Source organism: Bos indicus, chromosome 3 (genome assembly GCF_029378745.1).
Source record: "Bos indicus isolate NIAB-ARS_2022 breed Sahiwal x Tharparkar chromosome 3, NIAB-ARS_B.indTharparkar_mat_pri_1.0, whole genome shotgun sequence".
In the NCBI taxonomy this organism is placed as follows: Eukaryota; Metazoa; Chordata; class Mammalia; order Artiodactyla; family Bovidae; genus Bos; species Bos indicus.
This window is the reverse complement of record NC_091762.1, coordinates 19,439,086-19,463,498: the sequence shown is the minus strand read 5'-3', so window position 1 is coordinate 19,463,498 and position 24,413 is coordinate 19,439,086. Positions and strand designations below refer to the sequence as shown.

The 24,413-nt window shown below is 43.4% G+C and overlaps 2 protein-coding genes and 1 non-coding gene across 8 annotated transcripts in view; 1 reads left to right on the top strand and 2 right to left on the bottom strand.

The window, feature by feature from the left end:
* TUFT1 (tuftelin 1) overlaps positions 1–24,413 on the top strand; it is a 51,105-nt gene that overhangs the window by 23,197 nt on the left and 3,495 nt on the right. Inside the window, exons 2-10 of one of the 6 annotated variants that reach the window (XM_019955508.2) lie at positions 1,618–1,692; positions 2,103–2,204; positions 9,189–9,275; positions 9,830–9,919; positions 11,834–11,899; positions 16,309–16,422; positions 20,439–20,567; positions 21,321–21,415; positions 23,503–23,608. In XM_019955508.2, coding sequence (XP_019811067.2) covers positions 1,618–1,692; positions 2,103–2,204; positions 9,189–9,275; positions 9,830–9,919; positions 11,834–11,899; positions 16,309–16,422; positions 20,439–20,567; positions 21,321–21,415; positions 23,503–23,608 — 864 coding nt within the window. The remainder of the gene's footprint in view (positions 1–1,617; positions 1,693–2,102; positions 2,205–9,188; positions 9,276–9,829; positions 9,920–11,833; positions 11,900–16,308; positions 16,423–20,438; positions 20,568–21,320; positions 21,416–23,502; positions 23,609–24,413) is intronic. The other 5 variants (XM_019955517.2, XM_019955522.2, XM_019955511.2 and 2 more) reach the window with 5 other exon arrangements.
* On the bottom strand, positions 5,370–6,856 carry LOC109554962 (calponin-3). Its single transcript, XM_019955530.2, has one exon. It carries the CDS (start codon positions 6,665–6,667, stop codon positions 5,678–5,680), a length of 990 nt encoding a protein of 329 aa, XP_019811089.2. The 5' UTR covers positions 6,668–6,856; the 3' UTR covers positions 5,370–5,677.
* Positions 14,901–14,972, bottom strand: TRNAG-CCC (transfer RNA glycine (anticodon CCC)). The gene has a single exon. It is a non-coding gene; the product is annotated as a tRNA-Gly (tRNA).

Below are 24,413 nucleotides of genomic sequence, written 5' to 3'. Positions count from 1 at the left end.
AGATATAATGGTCATCTGAGTTAAATTCACCCTTTCCAGTCCAACTTAGTTTGCTGATTCCTAGAATTTCGATGTTCACTCTTGCCATCTCCTGTTTGACCACTTCCATATTGCCTTGATTCATGGACCTGACATTCCAGGTTCCTATGCAATATTGCTCTTTACAGCATCGGACCTTGCTTCTATCACCAGTCACATCCACAACTGGGTATTGTTTTTGCTTTGGCTCCATCCCTTCCTTCTTTCTGGAGTTATTTATCCACTGATCTCCAGTAGCATATTGGGCTCCTACTGACCTGGGGAGTTCCTCTTTCAGTATCCTATCATTTTGCCTTTTCATACTGTTCATGGGGTTCTCAAGGCAAGAATACTGAAGTGGTTTGCCATTCCCTTCTCCAGTGGACCGCATTCTGTCAGACCTCTCCACCATGACCCATCCATCTTGGGTGGCCCCACACAGCATGGCTTAGTTTCCTTGAGTTTGACAAACTGTGGTCCGTGTGATCAGATTGGCTAGTTGTCTGTGATTGTGGTTTCAGTCTGTCTGCCCTCTGATGCGCTCTCTCAGCGCCTACCGTCTTACTGGGGTTTCTCTTACCTTGGACGTGGGGTGTCTCTTCACAGCTGCTCCAGCAAAGCGCTGCTGCTGCTCCATTCTTTCTTCCTCCTGTCGCTCCATCAGATATTTGAAAGGTTAGGAGGATTCCTCAAAACTGTTAAGAGTAAGATGATATTTATACTTCTGGACCTCATGGCAGGGTATGACCAGATGACCTGAAAGTCACTTTTGTCTTGGCTAGTTCAGCACCCATCTTCCCATCATTAGCTGCGAGAGGCATGTACTCCTCTTTATGCTGTTATAATATCAAATATGGAAGGAGCCTTAGAGATACTTAGTTCAACCCTTATTTTTCTAGTGAGATACACGGATCCGGAGTTGCTAAGCCTCTTGTCTACTTGTACGTGTTACACGGGTTACTGGCAGGGTTTGGTGCATTCTGCCTTGCTGATCCTCTCTCAATGTTGTTATCTCCCCAGATCTCCAGCCCCCCACTTTTCCCTCTTCTTGCATGTTTTCCCCCTCAGGTTTTCTATTTTCCTCACAATGAAAAGGAGGTTTTTAAACCTTCTTTAAGTTACGAAAGAACACCTGCTTCTTCCTTTGAAATTAGGCTGATCTACTGTATCGCCTGCTTTCTTCTGGATAATTTCTGTGTGGCTCATAGAAATAGGGGTTTGGATTCAGGTACCTTCCTATGATTTGGTTCAGGAAAGATATCCTAGTCTTGTAAAGGGAATCAGTAACTTCCTGGGTGGATGTCAGGTGCAGAAGTTCTGAACTGGGGATGACCAATCCAGGGATGCCTTCTGAACAGTGGGGAAAGGAGAACGCACACAATGTGCTGTGTGAAGAACACTGTCAGAGTCCCTGGAGACATCCTCATCACCCAAGAGTGAACTGACCTTGGGCAAGCTGATGTACCTCTCCGACCTCAGCTTTTCTTGTCTATGAAATGGCAATAATAAAACCCACTCTACAGGACTGGCAAAAGTGCATGTGTACTGGTAGTAGACTGTAAAGTGAGAGATTATTGTTGCTGTGATTGTCATTATTAGGGCAGCGTGGACGTGCTCAGGCTGACTCTCCAGAGTGAACTGACAGGAGATGAACTTGAACGCATAGCCCAGAAGGTATCGAGATTGCTGGTGGAGCGAGGCCTCCTCGTCTCCGCCAGTTCTCCTTCCTTGCTGCTGACCCCTCAGCCCAGTGCTGGCTGGAACCGTCTCCTCTGCTGCCTGGGAGCATCTCCTTTCAGACAAAGCCAGCCGACCTCAGCATCGTGCCTTGCTTTGGGGATGTAGAGGCCCCCATTACAATTAAAACTAACCTGCAATTTCAACTAATTCTCCCATCCTGTGTTCTTGCTGCTGCTGCATTCATCCTGTGGCTTCGGGTTGAGGTTCTGAAATAAATCTTTGCAGGGAAACATTGGACTAACCCTTCAAGTCTTTTGAGCAGCAGTTCTGCATTGGTTGAGGGGCAGAAGTTCAGTGCTGGTCGTATGGTTTCTGATCCACTTTTCTTTCCCTCTCTCTGGCAGGCGGGCAGGAAGACCTATGCCATGGTGTCCAGCCGCTCAACTAGTCATTCTCTGGCCTCAGAACTGGTGGAGTCCAATGATGGACACGAAGAGATCATTAAGGTAGGCTTAGTTCACTTTCATGGTTTCTCCCTCCTCTCTTTCTCCCTGCAGACACAGGAGAGGAAACGGCTGCCTTCACCAAAGGGCCTTGTGGTTTGACTGGGAAGAACCAGATCTGTGATACTAGTTCTTAGCTGTCTGTCTCCTGGAAAGATCTTAATTAACACCAGGAGATCACAATCAGGCTATGGTGGCTCTAGTGCCACCTGGCACTCGGCAGGGGAATGGATGAGATGGCCTTTCCAGGTGCTTATCTACTGTCTGTATTCATGTCAGCTGCTGAAAACTGTGGAGACAGGTAAAAAGTGTGTTTACGGAACTTATTTTTTTTTTTAATTGAAATAATTTTTGTTTAATTAAGGCAATTAAAACAATTTAAAAAAATTAAAAGTTTCTTTTCTAAAAACAACTTTTTGAGATGTAATTCACATACCATACAATTAACTCAGTTAAAGTGTACAATTCAGTAGTTTTTGATATATTCATACAGTTGTGCAGCCATCACCACTATTAATTTCAGAACTTTTTCAGTCACTCCTTCTAGCCCCTGGTGATCACCACAGTTCTATCAGTACCTTCTGTCTCTATGGATTTGTCCTTTCTAGACATTTTATATGGAGAAGGAAATGGCAACCCACTCCAGTGTTCTTGCCTGGAGAATCCCATGGACGGAGAAGCCTGGTGGGCTGCAGTCAATGGGGTCGCACAGAGTCGGACACAGCTGAAGTGACTTAGCAGCAGCAGACATTTCATATGGGCTTCCCTGGTGGCTCAGAGGTTAAAGCATCTGCCTGCAATATGGGAGACCTGGGTTCAATCCCTGGGTCGGAAAGATCCGCTGGAGAAGGAAATGGCAACCCACTCCAGTATTCTTGCCTGGAGAATTGCATGGATGGAGGAGCCTGGTGGGCTACAGTCCATGGGGTTGCAAAGAGTTGGACACAACTGAGTGACTTCACTTCACTTCAGACATTTTATATAAATGGACTCACAACACAGCATGTGGCCTTTTGTGTCTGGCTTCTTTCATTTAGCAGAGTATTTTCAGGGATCAGCCATATTGTAACATACATCAGTACTCACTGCTTTTAATGGCTGAATCATATTCCCTTGAATGAATATATTATATTTTGTTACCCATTCATCAATTGATGGGCATTTGGGTTGTTTCTACTCTCTTGCTTTTATGAATGATGCTGCTTTGAATATTCATGTACAAGTTTTTAGGTGAACATGTGTTTTCAATTCTCTTGGTATATACCTAGCAGTAGTGAAATTGCTAGGTCATATGGTAATTCTATATTTATATTTAATCTTTTGAGAAACTACCAGACATTTTTCCAAAGCATTTGCTCTATTTTGTATTCCCACCAGTTATATATGTGGGTTTCAATTTCTGTATATCCTCATTAACACTTGTTATTATCCATTTTTTTTTGATTATTGCCATCCTAGTGGATGTGAAGTGGTGTCCTATGGTGGTTTTAATTTGCATTTCCCTAATGACATCTTTTCATATGCTTATTGCCTGTTTGTATATCTTCGTTGGAAAAATATTTGTTCAAATCCTTTGCTCTTTAAAAATCCAATTGTGCTTTAATTGTTACAGTGTAAGTGTTCTTTTATATATTCCAGATAGTAAGTGCTTATCAGATAAATGTTCTGGAAAAAATTTTTAATTTTTTCCCATTCTGTGGTTTTTTTTTTTTTTTTTCTTTCTTGATGATGTCCTTTGAAACAAAAATTTTTAATTTGTTGAAATCCAATTTATATATATTTTTTCTTTTGTTACTGTGCTTTTTTTAAAAATTATTTTATTGAAGTATATATAGTTGATTGACAGTGTTTTGTTAATTTCTAGCATACAGCATGATCTTTTAAATTTTTCCTCCCTTTTCGTAAAGGACAGAGCAGAGAAGTATCTGATCCCTTTATGTATGTATGTATCCATGTATATATGCATTTGTGTACTTATGTGTTTATTTGATTATTCTTGTGCCACCTAATCACTTTTTGGCTTTTCTTGGAGCTTTCATGCGTAACCCTCTTTAGCTGGAAGCTAATAACGTCCAGCAAGTCATTTCCAGCAACATTAAAAAAAAAAATCCAGTAAGAATGCAAGAGTCTGATGCTACTTGCAGCAAGTAACTATTTCTCTGTTAATTATGCTGTTCTAATCTTTTTTTTAAAATTTTTTTTAATTTAATTTTATTTTTAAAACTTTACATAATTGTATTAGTTTTGCCAAATATCAAAATGAATCCACCACAGGTATACATGTGTTCCCCATCCTGAACCCTCCTCCCTCCTCCCTCCCCATACCATCCCTCTGGGTTGTCCCAGTGCACTAGCCCCAAGCATCCAGTATCGTGCATTGAACCTGGACTGGCATCTCGTTTCATACATGATATTTTACATGTTTCAATGCCATTCTCCCAAATCTTACCACCCTCTCCCTCTCCCACAGAGTCCATAAGACTGTTCTATACATCAGTGTCTCTTTTGCTGTCTCGTACACAGGGTTATTGTTACCATCTTTCTAAATTCCATATATATGCATTAGTATACTGTATTGGTGTTTTTCCTTCTGGCTTACTTCACTCTGTATAATAGGCTCCAGTTTCATCCACCTCATTAGAACTGATTCAAATGTATTCTTTTTAATGGCTGAGTAATACTCCATTGTGTATATGTACTATAGCTTTCTTATCTATTCATCCGCCGATGGACATCTAGGTTGCTTCCATGTCCTGGCTATTATAAACAGTGCTGCGATGAACATTGTTACTGTGCTTTTGGTATTGTATCTAAGGAGACTTTGCCTAACCAAAGGTCACAAAGACTTATCCCCATACTTTCTTCAGAGAGTTATAGTTTTAGCTCTTATGCATAGGTCTATGATCCATTTGGGTTAGTTTTTGTGTATGATGTGACTTCATTTTTTTTTTTTTTTTTTTGCACACTGATCAGGACTTTATTTAAAAATTAGCAAACAATACTGTAGAAACATTGATATGTAAATTTCTAAAACGCTGCATCTTAAATTTAGTTGGCAAAGACCACATTTAGCTATAAGCATGTTTAGTCTTCCATGTAGAAACAAGATACTAAACTGTAAAAAAAAAAAAAGCTTCCTATTGTTTGAAAATACCAGTTTAAGTAGAGGACTGTAAAAATGCATAGATTTTTAATGAAAGAATTGACTGTACAAGAGTACTCCCCTTTCACAGTATTCCTTTTTACTTCATATGTGAGTTATTGGTTATGCTGTAGGATTTAACTGTCACAGCACTAAAAGGCAACTATTTAGGGAAGAGGCAGAAAAAGGAAAAAGGAATGTATGTAAGGCAATAGTTCCTTTAGGTACAATAAGCATAATAGTGTTTTAGGAAGACAAGATAAAAATTACTCAAGGCTAGCTTGGTTCTCACTGAATAAAAACAATGGGCTAAATACTGAGCTCCTCTGTGAATCTAATAATCAATGCCTTGGTCACCATACTGGTAATCTCTGGGGTAGTCATCTTGGTACTCGCCATGATATTCATCGGGGTATTCTGCCTGATAATCACTATCACTGATTTCTGACCCATTGGTTCCTGTTCCTTGGCTTCCGTTGTGAATGACAGGTTCTGTGGGAGCAGCACAGTATTTGGGATCATACACTTGCCGCCCAAGCCCATACACACTCATTCCTTTCTGGGAAGCGACTTTGTTGGTACCCATCTGTAGGGAAATCGTCGAGTTGTCCACGGGTTGTAATGTTAGCTTCTGATCGTAGATGTCTCTTCGGGTACCCGGTGCTAACATTCCCGCCTGGCTGGCTCCTTTGTTGGTGCCCATTTGCAGGCTAATTGTGGTCTGATCAAAAGGTTTGTCAGTTTGCATTTTGGGATCATAAAGGTGCCTCCTCGTCCCATAGGCTGTCATACCTGCTTGGCTGGCGCATTTGTTGGTTCCCATCTGCAAACCAATTACACTCTGGCCAGCTTTTAATTTTCCTTCATCAAAACGTCTTGTTTGTTTTTCTGCATACTTAACTCCAATGTCAATGGTTGTATGGAATCCTTTTGTTTTAGCCAGACCTGCTAGGGCCACCAACGTAGTCTGAACCTGGGTCATGTTTCCATTCTCAAAAAGATCATTTGCTTCAAATATGTCATGTGGCTTCATGCCATAAGCCTGAATAGCTTTAATAAAGTTGCCGATATTCTCCAACTGAGGCCAGTTTAATGAGGACTCATTGACCTTCTTCACTGGGCCTGGCTGTAGCTTGTTTATGAGTTCGCAGAGGATAATGCCATCTTTCAAGCCCAGCTGGAAGTTGGCGCCAATGCTCATGCCTGTCACCTCTTCTATCCAATTGCGGAGATCTTCTTCTGCCTGATGATCATACTTGGAAGCAATCTTGTTCTTGACCTCGGCCGAAAGCCCATAGGAAGGGCCCTTGTTGAAGTGGGTCATGATGATTCGCGCGGCGGGAAGAGGTTGAGTTCGGGTCCGGGGGTTTCTTGCACTCGGTTTCCCCGCTCCTGACCCCGAAGAGTGGCCGCACTACAAGATGCTCGGAGCTCGCTCTCCTGGGCGGCGCAGGAGTCGCCGGGAAGCGGCGGCGGGACGCGGGCGGTGCCTCGGCTACTCGGTCGAACGAGGTCCCCCAGACGCTCCCGCTCGGCTCTGGAGTCCCGCACGAACTCAACTTCATTTTTTTGCACATGATGTCTGTTTTTACCAGCCTCGGTTGTTGAAAAGACTGTTACTTGGCACACTTGTCAAAAATCAGTTGACAAAAATCAAAGTATGTAATTATTACTTCTGGACATTTTGTATACCATTGATCTATGTGTTTATCCTATATCAGCCCCATGCTGTCTTGACTTCTGTAGCTTTGTAGTAATTTCCATATGAATTTTAGGATTAGTTTGTCAGTTTCTGCAAAGAAACCAGCTTGGATCTTCATAAGAATTGTGTTGAATTTGTAGTTCAGTTTGGGGAGTATTGCCATCTTAGCAATATTAAGTTTTCTAATCCATGAAAATAGGATGTTTGTTCACTTTTTAAGGTCTTCTCTTATTTCCTGTTCTGTAATTTCTTGCCTCTGTTATGTTCTATAATTTTAAGAATGCAGGTTTTGAACTTTGTTAAATTTATTTCTAGATTTTTTTCTTTTGGATTGTTCATTGCTATTAATAGTGTATAGAAATATAACTTTTTTTCATATATTGTACTTGTATCCTACAACCTTGCTGAATTCATTTATTTGTTCTAACAGTTTCTTATTGAATTCCTTAGGTTATTCTGTATGCAAGATCTTGTTATTTATGAATAGTTTTACCCTATCCAACCTGTATACTTTTCAATTAATTTTTTTTATTCAAAGTCATTACATGGCCTTTACGTGGCCATTACATTACCACCCCCTAATTCTATTAATATAATCATTGTTAACATTTTATTGTGTATCCTCTCAGACATTTTCCTATACGTTTGTATTTTTAAAAAATTGTATTATATATTTATACTACAATTTGCTTGCCTCCCTTTAATGGGAGTTTATAATATCTTCTGTATCCATAAATGACTTCATAGTATTCTATTATACACATACCCTATAATTTCTTTAATCCCCTATTGTTGAACATTTTGTCTATTTCTACTTTTTGCAGCCATAAATGATATTTTGTCAAGTATATATATTACTAACTTGTGTATGTTTTATAGTATAAATAATAAAGAAATATTTTCTCAGTTGTAAAAAAGTCAAGCATGGTGTACAGAGAAAAATGTGTAAATCCCCTTTACAATTCCCTTTTCATCAGTTTACATGTATATATGTAAGTATCTATACTAGTTTTTAGCTCAATTTATTTCATTAGGATAAATTTCCAGAAATAGCTTTGGTAGGTCAAAGAGTAAATATAGTTTTAAGTCTTCTGATCAGAACCACCAAATTACCACCCAGAAAGGCGGTGACAATTTACCCTCCCACCAGCAGTGTAAGGGTCGGACACGTCTGAGCCACTGAACTGAACAGCAGTGTATGAGGCTACCTGTGTGGAGTTAATTTAACTGGAGGTTTCTTTTCTTTTTCTAAAATTTTTATTGAAGTATAGCTGATTTACAATGATGTGTTAGTTTCAGCAAAGTGATTCAGTTACAGATATCTTTTTCAGGTTCTTTTCCCTTATAGATTATTACAAAATATTGAGCATAGCTCCCTGTGCTGTATCGTAGGTCCTTGTTGTTTATCTATTTTATATACACTAGTGTGTATATGTTAATCCCAACCTCCTAGTTTATCCTTCCCCCCTTCTCCTTTGCTAACCATCAGTTTGTTTTCTGTCTGCAGGTCAATTTCTATATTGTATATAAATTCATTTGTATCATTTTATTTTTCTAATTTTCACCTGTAAGTGATCTCATGTGATATTTTTCTGGCTTACTGCACTTAATATGATAATCTCTGGGTTCATCCATGTTGTTGCAAATGGCATTACTTCATTCTTTTTTATGACTGAGTCATATTTTAGTGTGTGTGTGTATGTACCTACCACCTCCTTTTCCCCCCAGTTTTTGTGTATTTATTTAGTTTTGGCTGTGCTGGGTCTTTGTTGCTTGGGCTTTTCTGTAGTCGTGGCAGGCAGGGGCTACTCTCTAGCTGCGGTGCGTGGGATTCTCACTGTGGTGTCTTCTCTTGTCGTGGAGCACAGGCTCTAGTATGTGAGGGCTTCAGTAGTTGTGGCACGTGGGCTCTAGGGCACAGGCTCAGTAGTTGTGGCACATGAGCTTAGTTGCTCCATGGCATGTGGGATCGTCCCAGATCAGGAATTAAACCTGTGTCTCCTGAATTAGCAGGCAGATTCTTTACCACTGAGCCACCAGGGAAGCCCCTGTACCACATCTTCTGTATCTGTTCATCTGTCAATGGACATTTAGGTTACTTCCACTGGAGATTTCTTAATTAGTGTTGTTTTCCTTATTTCAGGTGTACTTGAAGGGGAGGTCTGGAGATAAGATGATCCATGAGAAGAATATTAACCAGCTGAAGAGTGAGGTCCAGTATATCCAGGAGGTGGGCACCCCTTCCCTTTGTGGAAATGACCAAAGTCGTTTCTCTAAACCTCACATTTTTTGGCTCCCTTCTTTCATAGGTTCTGATTTTCTCCCTTCTGCTTCCTTCATATCTCCAAAGTGCCACCATGCCCCCTCATGTGTTAATATCATTTCTGACCCTTCCATTAATCAATAAATACTTATTAAGCACCATACACCTAGCGCTGTCCCCCAGTCATCCTATCTAAAGTGCCAGCCTTGCTTCCTCACTTTTCTTAAGCCTTAACCTGTCTCGTATTTCTTCTTGGCACTTGTGGCCGTAACATATCACATTGGGTTGTGTGTCTCCCCAACTGGAAAGTTAAATACACCAAGACAGGATTTTTTTATTATTTTGTTGCTTCTGTAGGAGAGACTGGACTCCAGCCCCACTTGAGTAGAGTCTCTGCTTTCCCAGCCAGCCCTGAGAACAGTACTTGACTCATCAGAGTATGGGCTGGGAAAGGGCGCAGAGGTGGGTGAGTTGTTGTGCTCTCTTTCCCGAAGCTAAAGCCTCTTGCCCTCTCCTCCCAGGCCAGGAACTGCTTGCAGAAGCTCCGGGAGGATATAAGTAGCAAACTTGACAGAGATCCAGGAGATTCTGTCCATAAACAGGAGATACAGGTAATAAGAAATGGTCCACAGTCGGGTCCAAACTGAGGAGGTGGAGTTGTGCCATTTACCAGTCACCCATTGGTTACCAAATCTAATGCCAGTACTGGGAAAGTTGAGAATACAGGTGATGCTGGCTTCTCTGAGCATTCATACCTTGTTAGGGCTCTCCAGAAGATAGACACTTGTATTCACACATGTCAGCCTATATATAAGCATACCTGTCCCTAAAATATGTACAAAAGAAATTGAATTTATATCAATAAAATTATCATTCAATTAATGGCAAGCCATCTTGTCCCTTCCCCCTATAAATCCAAACTTCTTGTAAGTTGATCTTGCTTAATTTGGCGATGCTTGTGGTATAAATTGGAAGTCTTGGTCCTGGCCTGTTACTGTGTGTGTCTAGAGCTATCTCTACCCTAGCACAGGAAGCTTCTCCAGGTGAGAGTTCATTCTCGCACCCTCGTCTCTGTGCCCACACCCCAGTCCAGGGTCTGGGATGCACAAAGTGAAAACAGCTCAGTCATGTCTGACTCTTTGCAACCCCATGGCCTGTACAGTCCATGGAATTCTCCAGCCCAGAATACTGGAGCGGGTAGCTGTTCCCTTCTCGAGGGGATCTTCCCAACCCAGGGATCGAACCCACGTCTCCCACATTGCAGGCGGATTCTTTGCCAGCTGAGCCACCAGGGATGCACAAGGTCATCAGTAAATGTTTGTTGGACCACACTGATTGGAGAATCCTTCTTGGCATGGATGATCCTGGGATCCTGCTTTTTAGTCCTTCAAAAATTTGAGGATAGAAATATCCCCAGGAGAGCAGAACTGTCTCTTCCATGAGTTCACCCTCATCCTCTCTTAGATTCCGGGCAGTGTCTCCTTCGTCTGCTTTCAGTTTGGGTGGGGTGGTTCTTCTCCAGTAGCCCCTGCCTTCGTTCTCCTAAGGGGAACAAGTGACCTAGAGCCAGCACAGTTACCCTTCACCTTGGGCACGTGCCAGGCTCGTGTGGTGGACACCCCCTAATTCACTTTGCTTTGGCTCCAGGTAAGACTTTCACTGCCTGAGCTCACATCTGGCTGGTGGGAGGTGCTTTGTTTTGTGATTGAAGAGCCTAATGTGCGCAGAGCCCAGAAGTCCAGGGCCCTTGTTTATATAAACCAGCAGTCATATGATGACTAATTAGGCTTTGGGTTGGAAAGAATGGCAGCAAGCTCCGCTTCCCCGTTTGATTTATGTTTTGTCAAACCTTGTCTGGATCCCCGAGGGGCAAGGGAAACTCTGTTTATGGCAGGCAGCTGCTTGTGTTTCCTGGGCTTCGGGGAATGGGCCGGCACATTTTCCAGTCTGCTGAAAGGTTTTAGCCTGGGGTTTCCTTCCTCCTCCTGATGAGGCTCAGGTATTTTCTCTCAAGGCTGTGTGTGTTTCTCCACTCCCTCTTTTCTCCATTTTCCTACAGAGCACTAGACGTCTTTTCTTTTCTTTCCTCCCTTCTTTTTCTTTCCCTCTTCCTCTCCCCCCACTCCTCCTTTTCCCTTTTAATCTTTCTAAGATTTGAACTCTTAGAAAAATAATATTTCAAGATATCACGTAATATGGTTTATATGGAATCTTTAAAAAGTGATACAAATAAACTTATATACAAAATAGAAATAGACCCACAGACATATAGAACAAACTTATGGTTACAAAAGGGGAAAGGAGAGGAGGAATACATTAGAAGTTTGGGATTACACACATACACACTACTCTATATCCCTGGAGCGGAGGACATGGCAACCCACTCCAGTATTCTTGCCTGGAGAATCCTATAGACAGAGGAGCCTGCTGGGCTGCAGTCCATGGGGTCGCAAAGACTTGGCCATAACTGAGTGACTAAACAACAACAGCTATTTTCACTACCAATTTGATTTTTCTTTGAACAGGTGGTGCTAGAAAAGCCCAATGGCCTTAGTGAAGGTCCCCTGACCACGTATAGCAGCCCACCCGAGGTAGGTAACAGGGAAAGTAGTGGCAACTACTGGTTAGCCAAGAGGCAGGAAATACACCTTCCTTATCTTTTTGTTTATTGCTTGCTCTCTCTGTCTCACTAAATATGAAAGTGATGTTTACTGGCTGTAAATACGCAAACAAAGGAGAAACATATGAAGCAGAAATTCTGCTTCCCCAGTTCCACTCCTTGTAAATACCCATGGTTAACAGAAGTGGGTAGGTCCTTTTATTTATTTATTTTTTTGGCTGTACTGCATGGCTTATGGGATCTTCGTTCTCTGACCAGGGATCAAACCTGCGCCCTCCTCAGTGAAAGTGCAGAGTCCTAATTGGACCGTCAGGGAATTCCCATGGGTGGGTCCCTTTAGAGCAGTGCTCACCGTTTGTTATTATGATGGCCTTGGGAGCTTTAAAGGATGCAGTACCTGTGTGCCGTCCCTAGAGACTGTAATTTTTTTTTTTTTTTTTTTTTTTTAGCTTTTCTTCCAAGTAGTTTTTATTTTTATTTTTATTTTTAATTTTTTTTAATTTTATTTTATTTTTAAACTTTACATAATTGTATTAGTTTTGACAAATATCAAAATGAATCCACCACAGGTATACATGTGTTCCCCATCCTGAACCCTCCTCCCTCCTCCCTCCCCATACCATCCCTCTGGGTCGTCCCAGTGCACCAGCCCCAAGCATCCAGTATCGTGGATCGAACCTGGACTGGCAACTCGTTTCTTACATGATATTTTACATGTTACAATGTCATTCTCCCAAATCTTCCCACCCTCTCCCTCTCCCACAGAGTCCATAAGACTGTTCTATACATCAGTGTCTCTTTTGCTGTCTCGTACACAGGATTATTGTTACCATCTTTCTAAATTCCATATATATGCGTTAGAATACTGTATTTATGTTTTTCCTTCTGGCTTACTTCACTCTGTATAATAGGCTTCAGTTTCATCCACCTCATTAGAACTGATTCAAATGTATTCTTTTTAATGGCTGAGTAATACTCCATTGTGTATATGTACCACAGCTTGCTTATCCATTCATCTGCTGATGGACATCTAGGTTGCTTCCATGTCTTGGCTATTATAAACAGTGCTGCGATGAACATTGGGGTACACGTGTCTCTTTCCCTTCTGGTTTCCTCAGTGTGTATGCCCAGCAGTGGGATTGCTGGATCATAAGGCAGTTCTATTTCCAGTTTTTTAAGGAATCTCCACACTGTTCTCCATAGTGGCTGTACTAGTTTGCATTCCCACCAACAGTGTAAGAGGGTTCCCTTTTCTCCACACCCTCTCCAGCATTTATTATTTGTAGACTTTTGGATCGCAGCCATTCTGACTGGTGTGAAATGGTACCTCATAGTGGTTTTGATTTGCATTTCTCTGATAATGAGTGATGTTGAGCATCTTTTCATGTGTTTGTTAGCCAGAGACTGTAATTTGACGGATCTGAGATGTGGCCTATGCATCAGGACTTAAAAAAATTTTTTTTGACCATGCATGCCACGTAGCATGCAGGATCTTAGTTCCTGACCAGGGATCAAAACTTCACCCCCTCAGTGGAAGCAGGGAATCTTAACCATTGGACCCCCAGGGAAGTTCTACATTAGGACTTTTAAAAGCTCTTCACTTGATTCTAATATTTAGCCTGTTCTATTAGTTCTAATATTTCTAGTTTAAAGTTCTAGAGTGTTTTTCTGTATATAGGCATCCATATTTAAGAGCTATATGTGTTTGTGTGTGTGTGTGTGTATGTGTATACACTAATATATAGACATGCATCATATATATATATATATAAATATATGTATATAATATGCACATGCTTTTTACAAATACGGGATTGTGATAAATAATACATTATTTCTTCTTGTTTTTTAATTTTTTTTAAACTGAAGAGTGTAGCCTACTTTCCATGTTAGTACATGTAAATCTAGGGCTTCCCTAATGACTCAGAGGTAAAGAATCTGCCTGCAATGCAGGAGACACAGGTTTGATCCTTGGGTTGGGAAGATCCCCTGGAGAAGGAAAAGGCACCCCACTCCAGTACTCTTGCCTGGGAAATCCCATGGACAGTGGAGCCTGGCAGGCTACAGTCCGCGGGGTTGCAAAGAGCTGGACACGACTGAGCAAGTAAACAACAACGATACACAAATCTGTCTCATTCTTTTCAATAACAACATAGTATTTTTAATCTCCCCCCAGCTTTATTAAAGTATAATTGACAAACACATGGCTATACTTTTTTAGAAAATGACTTTTGTTGTTATATTTTTTGTGATTATGTAATAATACAAGACATGCATACTGTAGAAAATTAGGGAAATTCAGAAACATAGAAAAAGTTGAAAGAAGAAAAAGATACCAACTGTAATCTACCCAGAGAAAAATCAGTTTGGTGAACTTGCCTTTGTTTTCCCTTCAGTGCAAATATATATTTACGATATTGAGATTAGACCATCTGTAGCAGTTCTTTGTTCTTGTTTCTTGGGCGGTTATTTTTTGTGTTGGGTGTATTTGGCTCTCAAGTGCAGAGCTGACTCAGACCTTCCCTTCAGTTCAGAGCTCGTTATCATCACTGGGCCCACAGAGGCCTCTCACTGCTTCAGCTTTTTTTTTTTTTTGGTCTACCTGACCGAAAGGTGCTCACTCTAACATATTTAATATATAATTTAAATATGCCTATTAAGTATGTTTTTAATTTTCAGAATAGACTTGCGCTCTATTTGTTTTTTCCTTTTTCATCCAACACCATATGTTTTAGGGTTCTGTTTACATTGCTGTGTTAAAATCAGTTTTCTTGTCTTTAGCTCCTACATGTAAAATTGTATAACTCCCTTTTATTCTCTTCATACTGTATCATGAAATTTTTCCATGTCATCAAAGAGTCTTACAAGAATGACATTTGGATGAATCTTTTTTTAATGAATTTTTTTAGCTGCCCCAAGTCTTGATTTTATTTGCTGCATGCAAACTCTTACTTGTGACATGTGAGATCTAGTTCCCTGACCAGGGATTAAACCTGGGCCCCTGCATTGGGAGCACAGAGTCTTAGCCACTGGACCACCAGGGAAGTCACTCATGGCTGGATTGGGAATGTTGTGATTCTAGCCACTCACTTTAGATGTGCAGTTTGGATTTTTTCCTTCCCCTGAGTCACCATATTTGGCAAATATGCTGTTAGCAACAAGTTATAGTAACACCTGGCACTATCTGTTCAGCCTTTCTTCTTCCAAGCTCCAAGATATTATCTGACTTAGTTTTGAGGCAGCCTTGAAGGCAGGGTGTGGTAAGGAGTCTTCTCCATTTCCCAGTTAGAGAAGCAAGGCCCACAGGACTCAGTGATAACACACCGCCTGGGACACTGTCCTCTCTTCCCCGCTGAGCTCTGTGCTCTGGTTTGAAGGTGCTGCTGCCTCCCACTGTGCAAGGCAGGGAGAGACTCTTCTGCCAGACTCGAGGGAGCTGGTAACTGAAGTGTGGCAGAAATGGAGGCGAGCTCCTACACGCCAACTCAGCCCTAACCACCCCCAGTTTGGGTGTGTCTGGGGGAGACAGTAACCTCAATGAGACACCTTTTCCTACACCGCATCTGATTCCCGGATTCACTGGGTCTTTTGCCCTAAGCTGCCCATCTGTCAGTAACCCTTAATCTGCTGATCTCTGTGCTCAGCACAGAGAACCACAAAAGATATGGCTCTTGGGCTGTGCCCCTCTTGACCAGCACGGCACAGCCCTTGCCCTTGGGGACTGAAGTCTAAAGAGGATCATGGTCCCTGCTCTCAGAGGGCTCTAGTCTGGTGGAAAAGTAGGACACACACGTGAAGATGGCATAAACATACCTGGTCATCAGTCCATTGACAAGTATATAAAAGCTACTGTAGTGTGTCCTAAAATAATGAGGTGACTGGAAGCTGCTGCTGCTAAGTCGCTTCAGTCGTGTCTGGCTCTGTGCGACCCCAAAGACGGCAGCCCACCAGGCTTCCCCGTCCCTGGGATTCTCCAGGCAAGAACACTGGAGGGGGTTGCCATTTCCTTCTCCAGTGCAGGAAAGTGAAAAGTGAAAGTGAAGTTGCTCAGTCGTGTCCGACTCCTAGCGACCCCATGGACTGCAGCCTACCAGGCTCCTCCATCCATGGGATTTTCCAGGCAAGAGTACTGGAGTGGGGTGCCATTGCCTTCTCAGGATTGGAAGCTAGTTGAGTTCTTTAGGGTACGAGTGTGTTTTCATATGAATAACTTAGAATGCTTGGGTGCCTAAGACTGACTAACTTTACTCCCTTATGCGATGTAAATTCCTTCATGAGGGTGGTCTGGGCCAGTCGGTCTAACAAGTGTTTATTATGGGGCGACCTTGTCTTACCAAGTCACATAGTGGCTTCACCTTCTCGTCCCTCTCCTGGCTATAGGTGGACACCCATATAAATGAAGATGTTGAGAGCTTGAGGAAGACGGTTCAGGACTTGCTTGTCAAGCTGCAGGAAGCTGAGCGGCAGCACCAGTCAGACTGTTCGGCTTTTAAGGTGAGATTTGGGATTTGAGGAGAAAGTGCCCTGAGGGCAGGGCCACTGGCTGCAGGTGCAGATGAATTTCCTCCTGGCTGGCGTGCCATCAATCAACTGGAAAGGCTGGGTTTGGTGGCCCGGGGCACTTCCTGTCAGCTTTGCCCTTTCTTGGATATTTATAGTTTTTGCTGTCCGAAGCTAGCCCATAGTTTGAAGGTCAGCTTTTGAGTCTCTGCTCTACTGGAGTGGCACTGATTTAGGAGAGCAGGTAATTCAGAAGTCCTTTCTGTCAATCCGTGGTAAGAACTGCTGGGCTGGATGTGCCATGCAGGCAAGGATTGTTGCTGTAAAGTTCACCACTGCGTCCCCAGTGTCTGGGACAATTCTAGGCATCGGGTGGGTGCCTCTTAAGTGTGAATGGGATGCATGGATGGATTGGTGTGGTCTTAAGAAGAAATGTGCCTGTGGAATCAGGAAACTTTAGATCAAGTCTTGGCTTTACTACACAGAGCTCTGTGATTTTTTTTTTTTAATTGAAGTATAATTTATTAACAGTGTTTTAAGTGAAAGCGAAGTCACTCAGTCGTGTCTGACTCTTTGTGACCCCGTGGATAGTAGCCTATGAGGTTCCTCCATCCATGGGATTTTCTAGGCAAGAATACTGGAGTACGTTGTCATTTCCTTCTCCAGCAGATCTTCCCCACCCAGGGATTGAAGTTGGGTCTCCAGCATTGCAAGCAGACGATTTTACTGTCTGAGTCACCAGGGAAGCTCCCCAGTAGTGTTTTAAGTGTACAGCAAAGTGATTCAGTTACACACACACACACACATATATATTCTTTTTCAGCTTCTTTTCTATTATAGGTTATTATAAGATATTGAATGTTCCTGTGCTATATAGTAGGCCCTTGTTTATCTGTTTTATATATAGTTAGTGTGTATCTGTTAATCTCAAATTCATCCTTCTCCCCACCCAGAGCTCTGTAAGCTTGAGTATCTCAATTATTGTTATAAAAGGTTATTATAGAAGATTTTAAAAATACAGAAGTCTATATTTATAAAACCCCTTCCTCAACTATTGAAAGTGTGTGAGGTGTTCCATGCTTTCCAGAAAATTCCTGGGGTAAAAGATGAGGTACGCAAGACGAACGCAGAGAACTTTTCCTAGCGCTCTGGGTGAGAGGAACCATTCCGTATCAGTCATAAATAAGTAATGATAGGATTCTGCCCTGCCCAGGCTTGCCTGGGGCTGACGGAAGGAGAACTCCCAGCCTGAACTCTTTTCTTCCATGGACTAAAGAGAGAGAAGTTTTGAGAGATGTTTTGAGGGTGTGGACCTAAGGTAGTGAGAGTGATTAACTGCCTCAAGAGTAGTTAAAGTCTTATCTGGGTAATTTAACCTCCCTAACCATCAGTTTCAACTTTCGTAAAAAGGGGTCATGAGTCGTGATTATTTAGGAATATAGTATATGATGGAGGTGTCCTTTTAAACCAACAGAGATAGATGAGAATATTCAATAAATGAAAATGGAATTAATTAACTAGTATTAAAAATAAACAACATAGATCTTTAATACGTCACTGTTTACAAAAATAGAATTCAATTGGATTAAAGAGTAAATGCAGAAAAATAAGATTCTGAAGATATTAAAACATATATATAAGGACATATTTTTTTTTTAAAGGGTCATGAAATATACCTCGCAAGTTTGGTGCATTGATTGAGTGAGGTAATATTTGTAAATATATTTATTACTTGAAAGAGTTTTAGAAATAATAAATATTCCACATTTTTCTTAGTCATCAGTTTAACAGGTGGGTTTTCCTATCCTAAATAAATTAGACTTAGGGTCCCCAGTGGCTCAGTGATAAAGAATCCATTTGCCAATCCAAGAGAAGGGGGCTCAGCCCCTGGGTTGGAAAGATCCCCTGGAAATGGAAATGGCAACCCACTCCAGTATTCCTGTCTAGGAAATCCCACGGACAGAGGAGCTGAGGGCTATAGTCCATGGGGTCGCAAAGAGTGAGCACGATTTAGTGACTAAATAACGACGACAACAACAGGGTAATACTAAGATTAATTTGGTCTCAGAACAAAGTAGCTGTGTGGTAAAGGAGTTTATTGAATCTATTTCAGATTCTACAGTTTGGATAATTCAGTCGATAATGAATCAGTTCAGTGACCCTTTCTTACTTTCCTAGAATAGAACAGGAGGAAGGGGAGGCTGAGGCTGTAGCACTGACCAGGCTGTAAATGTTGGAAAGAAATTTCTACATTGAGAAACACTGTGAAGTACCAGTTGGTTTTGGCAGCAAACGGGAGAGCTCTGCTAACCCTGGGTTTCAAAACTTGAGCAAAAGTATCCTCAGTAGAAGCCCAAGGCTGGAAGGCCTCTGACTGCTGTTAACCACACACTCATGGCTTCTTACAAGGGGCTGCCCTTTAACCCCATGACATGTGGCACAGATCTACAGTAGGAGATGCTCCTTGGGTTACTCCCACTACTGGGGTAGGTCCCCACACCCTCTCATGATTAAGGGGTTCCCTTAGGGCAGGGCTGGCTGGAACTGTGGGGCCGATGTAGCAGAGTGTGGCTTTTTTGCTTTGTGATTTTACAGCTGTGTGTGAGGATCATCTGTGGCCCATTGGTGCTGTGCTCCGAGCACACAGCAACTGGGGTGCAATGTTTGTGTACAGAAATGAGAGGCCTTCTTTTTACACTTCTGCCCAAGGGGCTGGCCTGTTTCAGGCTATTATGGGACATTGGAAGGCTTTTCTCAGTTTCTCCCGGTGGATTAGACTCTCTGGTCTGTTTTTCTGAAGCTGGCGGGCAAGAAGGGCAAGATTGTCTATTGCCATGAAGATAACCTGTCAAGAAGCGTGGGTTTCCCGTTCTACTGGCTCCTGGCTGTCATGAAGGATTTACTCTGGATGGGGCTGTGTACAATGTGGACAAGTCCCATCACACATCATCCTTTGCTTTGCTTTCTTCTCCTTGATTCTGACTTCGGGAGGAGCCAGACAAACTGGTTGCTGGTGTTTCGTTTTACCAGGCTTTCCAGAGGTTACCCGATTCTTTTTTAGTCTCTCATTGGAGAGTCAGAGTGGGGTACCTGGAAAGCATTGAAATTGATGATGAAGCAACTGAGTTTACTGTCATTTACTGGCTGTGTAATCTTGAATAGGTCATTTTTCCTTTAGTTGTGAAGGGAGAGGGTTGGACTAGATGATCATCCAGTCCATTCATGATGTTGCAGAGCACTGGCTGTGTGCTCAGTGCTGTGCTAAGCTCTGGAAAGGCAGTGATGCCCAGCGTCTCTGCTGTCATGAAGCTGATGGTCTCCTGGGGGGTGCGCACAAGCGACCAGGCAAAATCTGCTCAGTGCAGAAGAGGGAAAGTTTGTGTGTCCTCTGTAGACACACAAAGGACACACACCTCATCTGAGCTCCAGCTCCCTGGAAGAAGGGGTGTCTAAGCTGAGAGCTGAAAGATGATCAGGAGTTGGCAAAATTGCACACAGGAGGAAAGGAGGCAAGTTCTTATTTTACTTTTTCACTCTAAATTCCACTTCTGTCCTTTCCATATTGGAAAATTCTTCCTGGTGCTAGTAACGCTTCTGGGTGCTGTTTTGGCCTTTCCAGATTGTTGGAAGTGAGGATGAGGAAGAGTGGGAGACAGAAGGAGGGACACAGAGATTCCTCCATTGGATTCTTTGTATTAGGAAGAAAGTCATAATACTGGTTTAAGCTTGGGTGACCCTGGAGGGCTGGTGGGGATGCTGAAGACGTCAGCTATCTGGAAAGCGGAGCTTGTGGGTTCCAGGTGTCACTCTGATTATGTGACAGTTATCCTTGGGAGTGGAGTTAATCTGCTGGTCTCCTTAGTGGTCCTGGAACAGTGATGGGGAGACGACGGTGTGCCCATCAGGGTTGCCTCCTCCTTCCATCCCTGCACCCACATTTCTGGTTTTTTTCCTTTTTATCCATGTTTGTCCTTCCACACAGTTCACACAGTCCCCATCCTGTGTCCCAGGTCACACTCAGCCAGTACCAGAGAGAAGCCAAGCAGAGTCAGGTGGCCCTTCAGAGAGCGGAGGACAGAGCGGAGCAGAAGGAGGCAGAAGTCGGGGAGCTGCAGAGGCGCTTGCAGGGAATGGAGACGGTAACTGCTGGGGTCTTGCTCTTTAGCACCCATACTCCTGGGCTGGAAGGTGCAGGTGGACTGACTGAGATGGTTGCAGAGACCTTCCTTTTCTGAGTGGTTGCAGAAAAGCGCATTTCACAGCTTTGTTTGGAGTACTGTTTAGCCCTTAAGGAATGGGAAGGTTGTTTTTTTTTTAATCTTTTATTTATGTATTTGGCTGTACTGGGTCTTAATTGCAACGTGTGGGATCTTTAGTTGTGGCATGCAGGATCTAGTTCCCCAACCAGGTATCGAACCTGGATCTCCTACATTGGGAGCACAGAGTCTTAGCCACTGGGCCACCAGGGAAGTCCCAGAGAAGGTCTTTCTTTATCTAACTTAGCCCTTGGTAACTTGACTTGAACTGATTTCCCTTTTAGGTGGGTTCTGGTAGAGCTGCCCTTTGGCCTTTGAAGACAGTTCTTCAGGAGCCACTCAGCCTAGTTTCCTGGGGATTGGTAGCCAGAGCTGGCAGGTGGACCCAGCTGATGCAGGGCCAGATTCTCCCTTTGGGCAGCTGGGCGAGGCTGAGAAGTTTCTATGTGCTGAGGGTGGGAAGGGTTATCCCTGTCAGGGGAGAGAACCCCATCAAACCAGCTTGACCTGCTGCTCCCTGGCAGCTGTCCCAGGCCCCGCAGGGGCTGAGTCGCAGCCCTTGGTGCCCATCTTACCCCGAACACAGACACCGTCACCGTTTCCTCATTGTAGATTTTCTTTCCTTTGGCCCACCAGGAGTATCAGGCCATACTGGCGAAGGTCAGGGAAGGGGAGACAGCCCTGGAGGAACTTCGGAGTAAGAACGTTGACTGCCAAGCAGAACAAGAAAAGTAAGGGCCCTGGCTCACCGTGAGGTTGCGGTGTGGGGAGGAGAGGGTGCCAACCTGGGGAGGAAGCTGGTGCTGATGTCAGGTCTTCCAGCTCTGACTCACTGTGTGCCTGCTCGGGGTGGGGCCCTGCCCAGGGAGATACTGTGGGGAGGCTGCCATGTCTGAGGCGCTCATTTTCCAATACCCTGAAGAAAAGGCTTCTGTGGTTGTATGGACAGGGGCAGGCGGGAGCTGGTGAAGTGTCTACCGTTGCGGCATGTCATTCTGAGATTCTGAGGTTGTTACACTGGATGTGTTACTAGATTGCACCACAGCCTACTCCTCCCTAAACAAAGTGTTAGTTGCTCAGTCGTGTCTGACTCTTTGTGACCCCATGGACTGTAGCCCACCAGGCTCCTTTGTCCATGAGATTCTCCAGGCAAGAATACTGGAGTGGGTTGCCATGCCCTTCTCCAGGGGAATCTTCCTGATGCAGGGTTCGAACCCACATCTCTTACATCTCCTGCATTGGCAGATGGGTTCTTTACCACTTGCGCCACCTGGGAAGATCACAAATGGTAAATCAAATTTAACATTAGCATATTGGGGGACTTCCCTGGTGGTCTAGTGGCTAAGACTCCACGCTCCCAATGCAGGGGGCCCAGGTTCAATCCCTGATTGGAGAACTAGATTGCACATTCTGCAACTAAGATTTCACATGCCACAACTAAAGATCCCGCATGCTGCAATGAAGATTGAAGATCCCAAGTGCTGCAACTGAGACTTGATGCAGTCAAATAAATAATTAAAAACCTGGACCTTTCTAAGCTCAACAGATATTACCTGAAGGGCCTTCCAAGTCATTCCAAGATGAACAGACACAATCCTTGCCTTCTTGGACCCCCTCGGTCTGCTAGGGTCATCTTCTCTCCTTTGGGATAACCTTGGTCTAGGCCTGCCTGACATGGTAAATACAGACATCTTATTGTAACCTTCTTTCAGACTTCATAGCAGAATTGCTTTAAATTACTCAGCACTCCCTCACCACTCCTGTGGTGGAGATGCTCACAGGCAGGAGCCTGAGTGGAAGGAGCAGGAGAGACAAAGAAGACCAGATAACCGAGATTTGGGGATGGCAAGTGACAGTTGCACATCAGAAACACTGATTTTCTAAATAAAAGGAGACCAAGGAATAGAGCGCTGCAGAGCTGAGGGTGGGAACTTTGAATGTTTGAACTTAGGAAGAGTGAGTTGGGCTCAGATTGCATTGTCCCCCACTCCTAGAGCTGTCCATCTTCTAGCAATGGGCTCTTGTCTGCTTCCTCAGGCAGACCCAGAGAATAATGGGTATTAGCAATTCTTAAATGCCCTGAACGCCTGGGCACTCTCCCCAGCCGCCTGACCTTTGGAGATCTTGACCCAGTTTGCTTAGAAGATGCAAAGGAATCAGCAGTGTCTGGGAGTCAAGAGACTTAGACTTGGAACTTCCCTCGTGGTCCAGTGGTTATGACTTCTCACTCCCAGTGCTCTGCACTGGGCATGGGTTTGATCCCTGGTCAGGGGACTAAAATCCCACATACAGCCCGGCACAGCTGAAAAACAAAACCAAACCAGACTTCTGTGAAGACACGTTAAGGGTCCTCAAATCTTATCTCCCTGTTGGTATAAAATCCCTGCTAACAGCTTGATGGTCTTGGGTATCGTAATCCCAGCTTGTACATGAATCTTTCCAGGAATAAGGAGCTCATTAGACATGAGGCAGTCCACTTTCTGACAACTTTAATACTGAGAATGTCTTTCCTATGTTATTAAATAACATAAGAACTGCTACCTTGGTACATCTACCTATTGGCTCTAGTTTTACTGGTGAAACTATCCAGAATGATTTATCCTTTCTAACCTTTCTGAGCCTCAGTTCCCTTGTTTGGACTGGGTGATCTCTAGAGATGCCTCTGATGATGTATGTTCCCACTGCCTCCTCTTTGCAGCAGAGCTGGGGTGGAAGCAAGCACACCTGATTGGAACCCCCTGAGCTCAAGGTCCTTACTGTGATCAGGTGGAGAAAGCATCTTTTCCTCTTACCTCAGCCTTTCGGTCTTAATTCCCAGGGCTGCTAACCTGGAAAAGGAAGTGGCTGGGTTGCGGGAGAAGATCCACCACTTGGATGACATGCTCAAGAGCCAGCAGCGCAAAGTCCGGCAAATGATAGAGCAGGTACGTGGGTGACCCCTGCTCCGGGGGCCACTCTGGGAGTCTCTGCGTTGTGTCTGGCCCTGTTTTCCTGTCAAGCCTACACCTTTATTTACTTATTCTCCCGGGTGTCTTGTCTTATATTCTTGAGTGTCCCATAAAACACTTAAGTCTGCCTATTAAATTAGGGTGATTGGGATTTGCTTTTCTTCCATCTTTCCCCTACTTTTTTTGTCACTTGCCTTGTGGTTTTCCATGGGAAAAGAAGGAAAAGGTTAGTCTTCCTTGCACGTTAAAAAGTGCTGGTAAATGAGTAATTAAGTCCCAATAAACTCATTTATCTGTGTGTAGATTTTCAACCTTTGCACCTCATGATGTATTTTCTGCTTTTCCTTGCCTGAGCTTTCGGTGGTCAGAATGTGCTGTTTTGTGGAATTGTTCCGAGAATTTCAGAGCCCCTAGTTGGGGGGGCATAGCTGTGGCCTCCCAGCTCCATGTGCGCTAGGATTTCTTCCGTCTTGTTCACTGCTGTTTCCCATCGTCTAAAATAGGGACTGTCATATAGTCTGGCATTCAGTATCCCTTTCTTGAACCAATACATCATTTGTGTTTCCCAAAGGCAAATGAAATGGTTTTTGAGCCATTCATTATTTTGGATTATGAGGGTGGTGTTCCCCCTCACCCCCCTCACGCAAATCAGGATAATCAAGCGTTTAATGTTTACTGAAAAGCTAAGGAAGTCACGTGAGAGGTGCAGTACTCTGCCCTTTGTCTCCGCTCGCTCCCCCAGCAGCCGGGCAAAGTTGGATGAGTGTGTCATGAGTCATTT

Bases quoted from the DNA above. Each gene is read 5' to 3' on its own strand.
- LOC109554962 (XM_019955530.2), bottom strand. From the start codon at position 6,667: ATGACCCACTTCAACAAGGGCCCTTCCTATGGGCTTTCGGCCGAGGTC.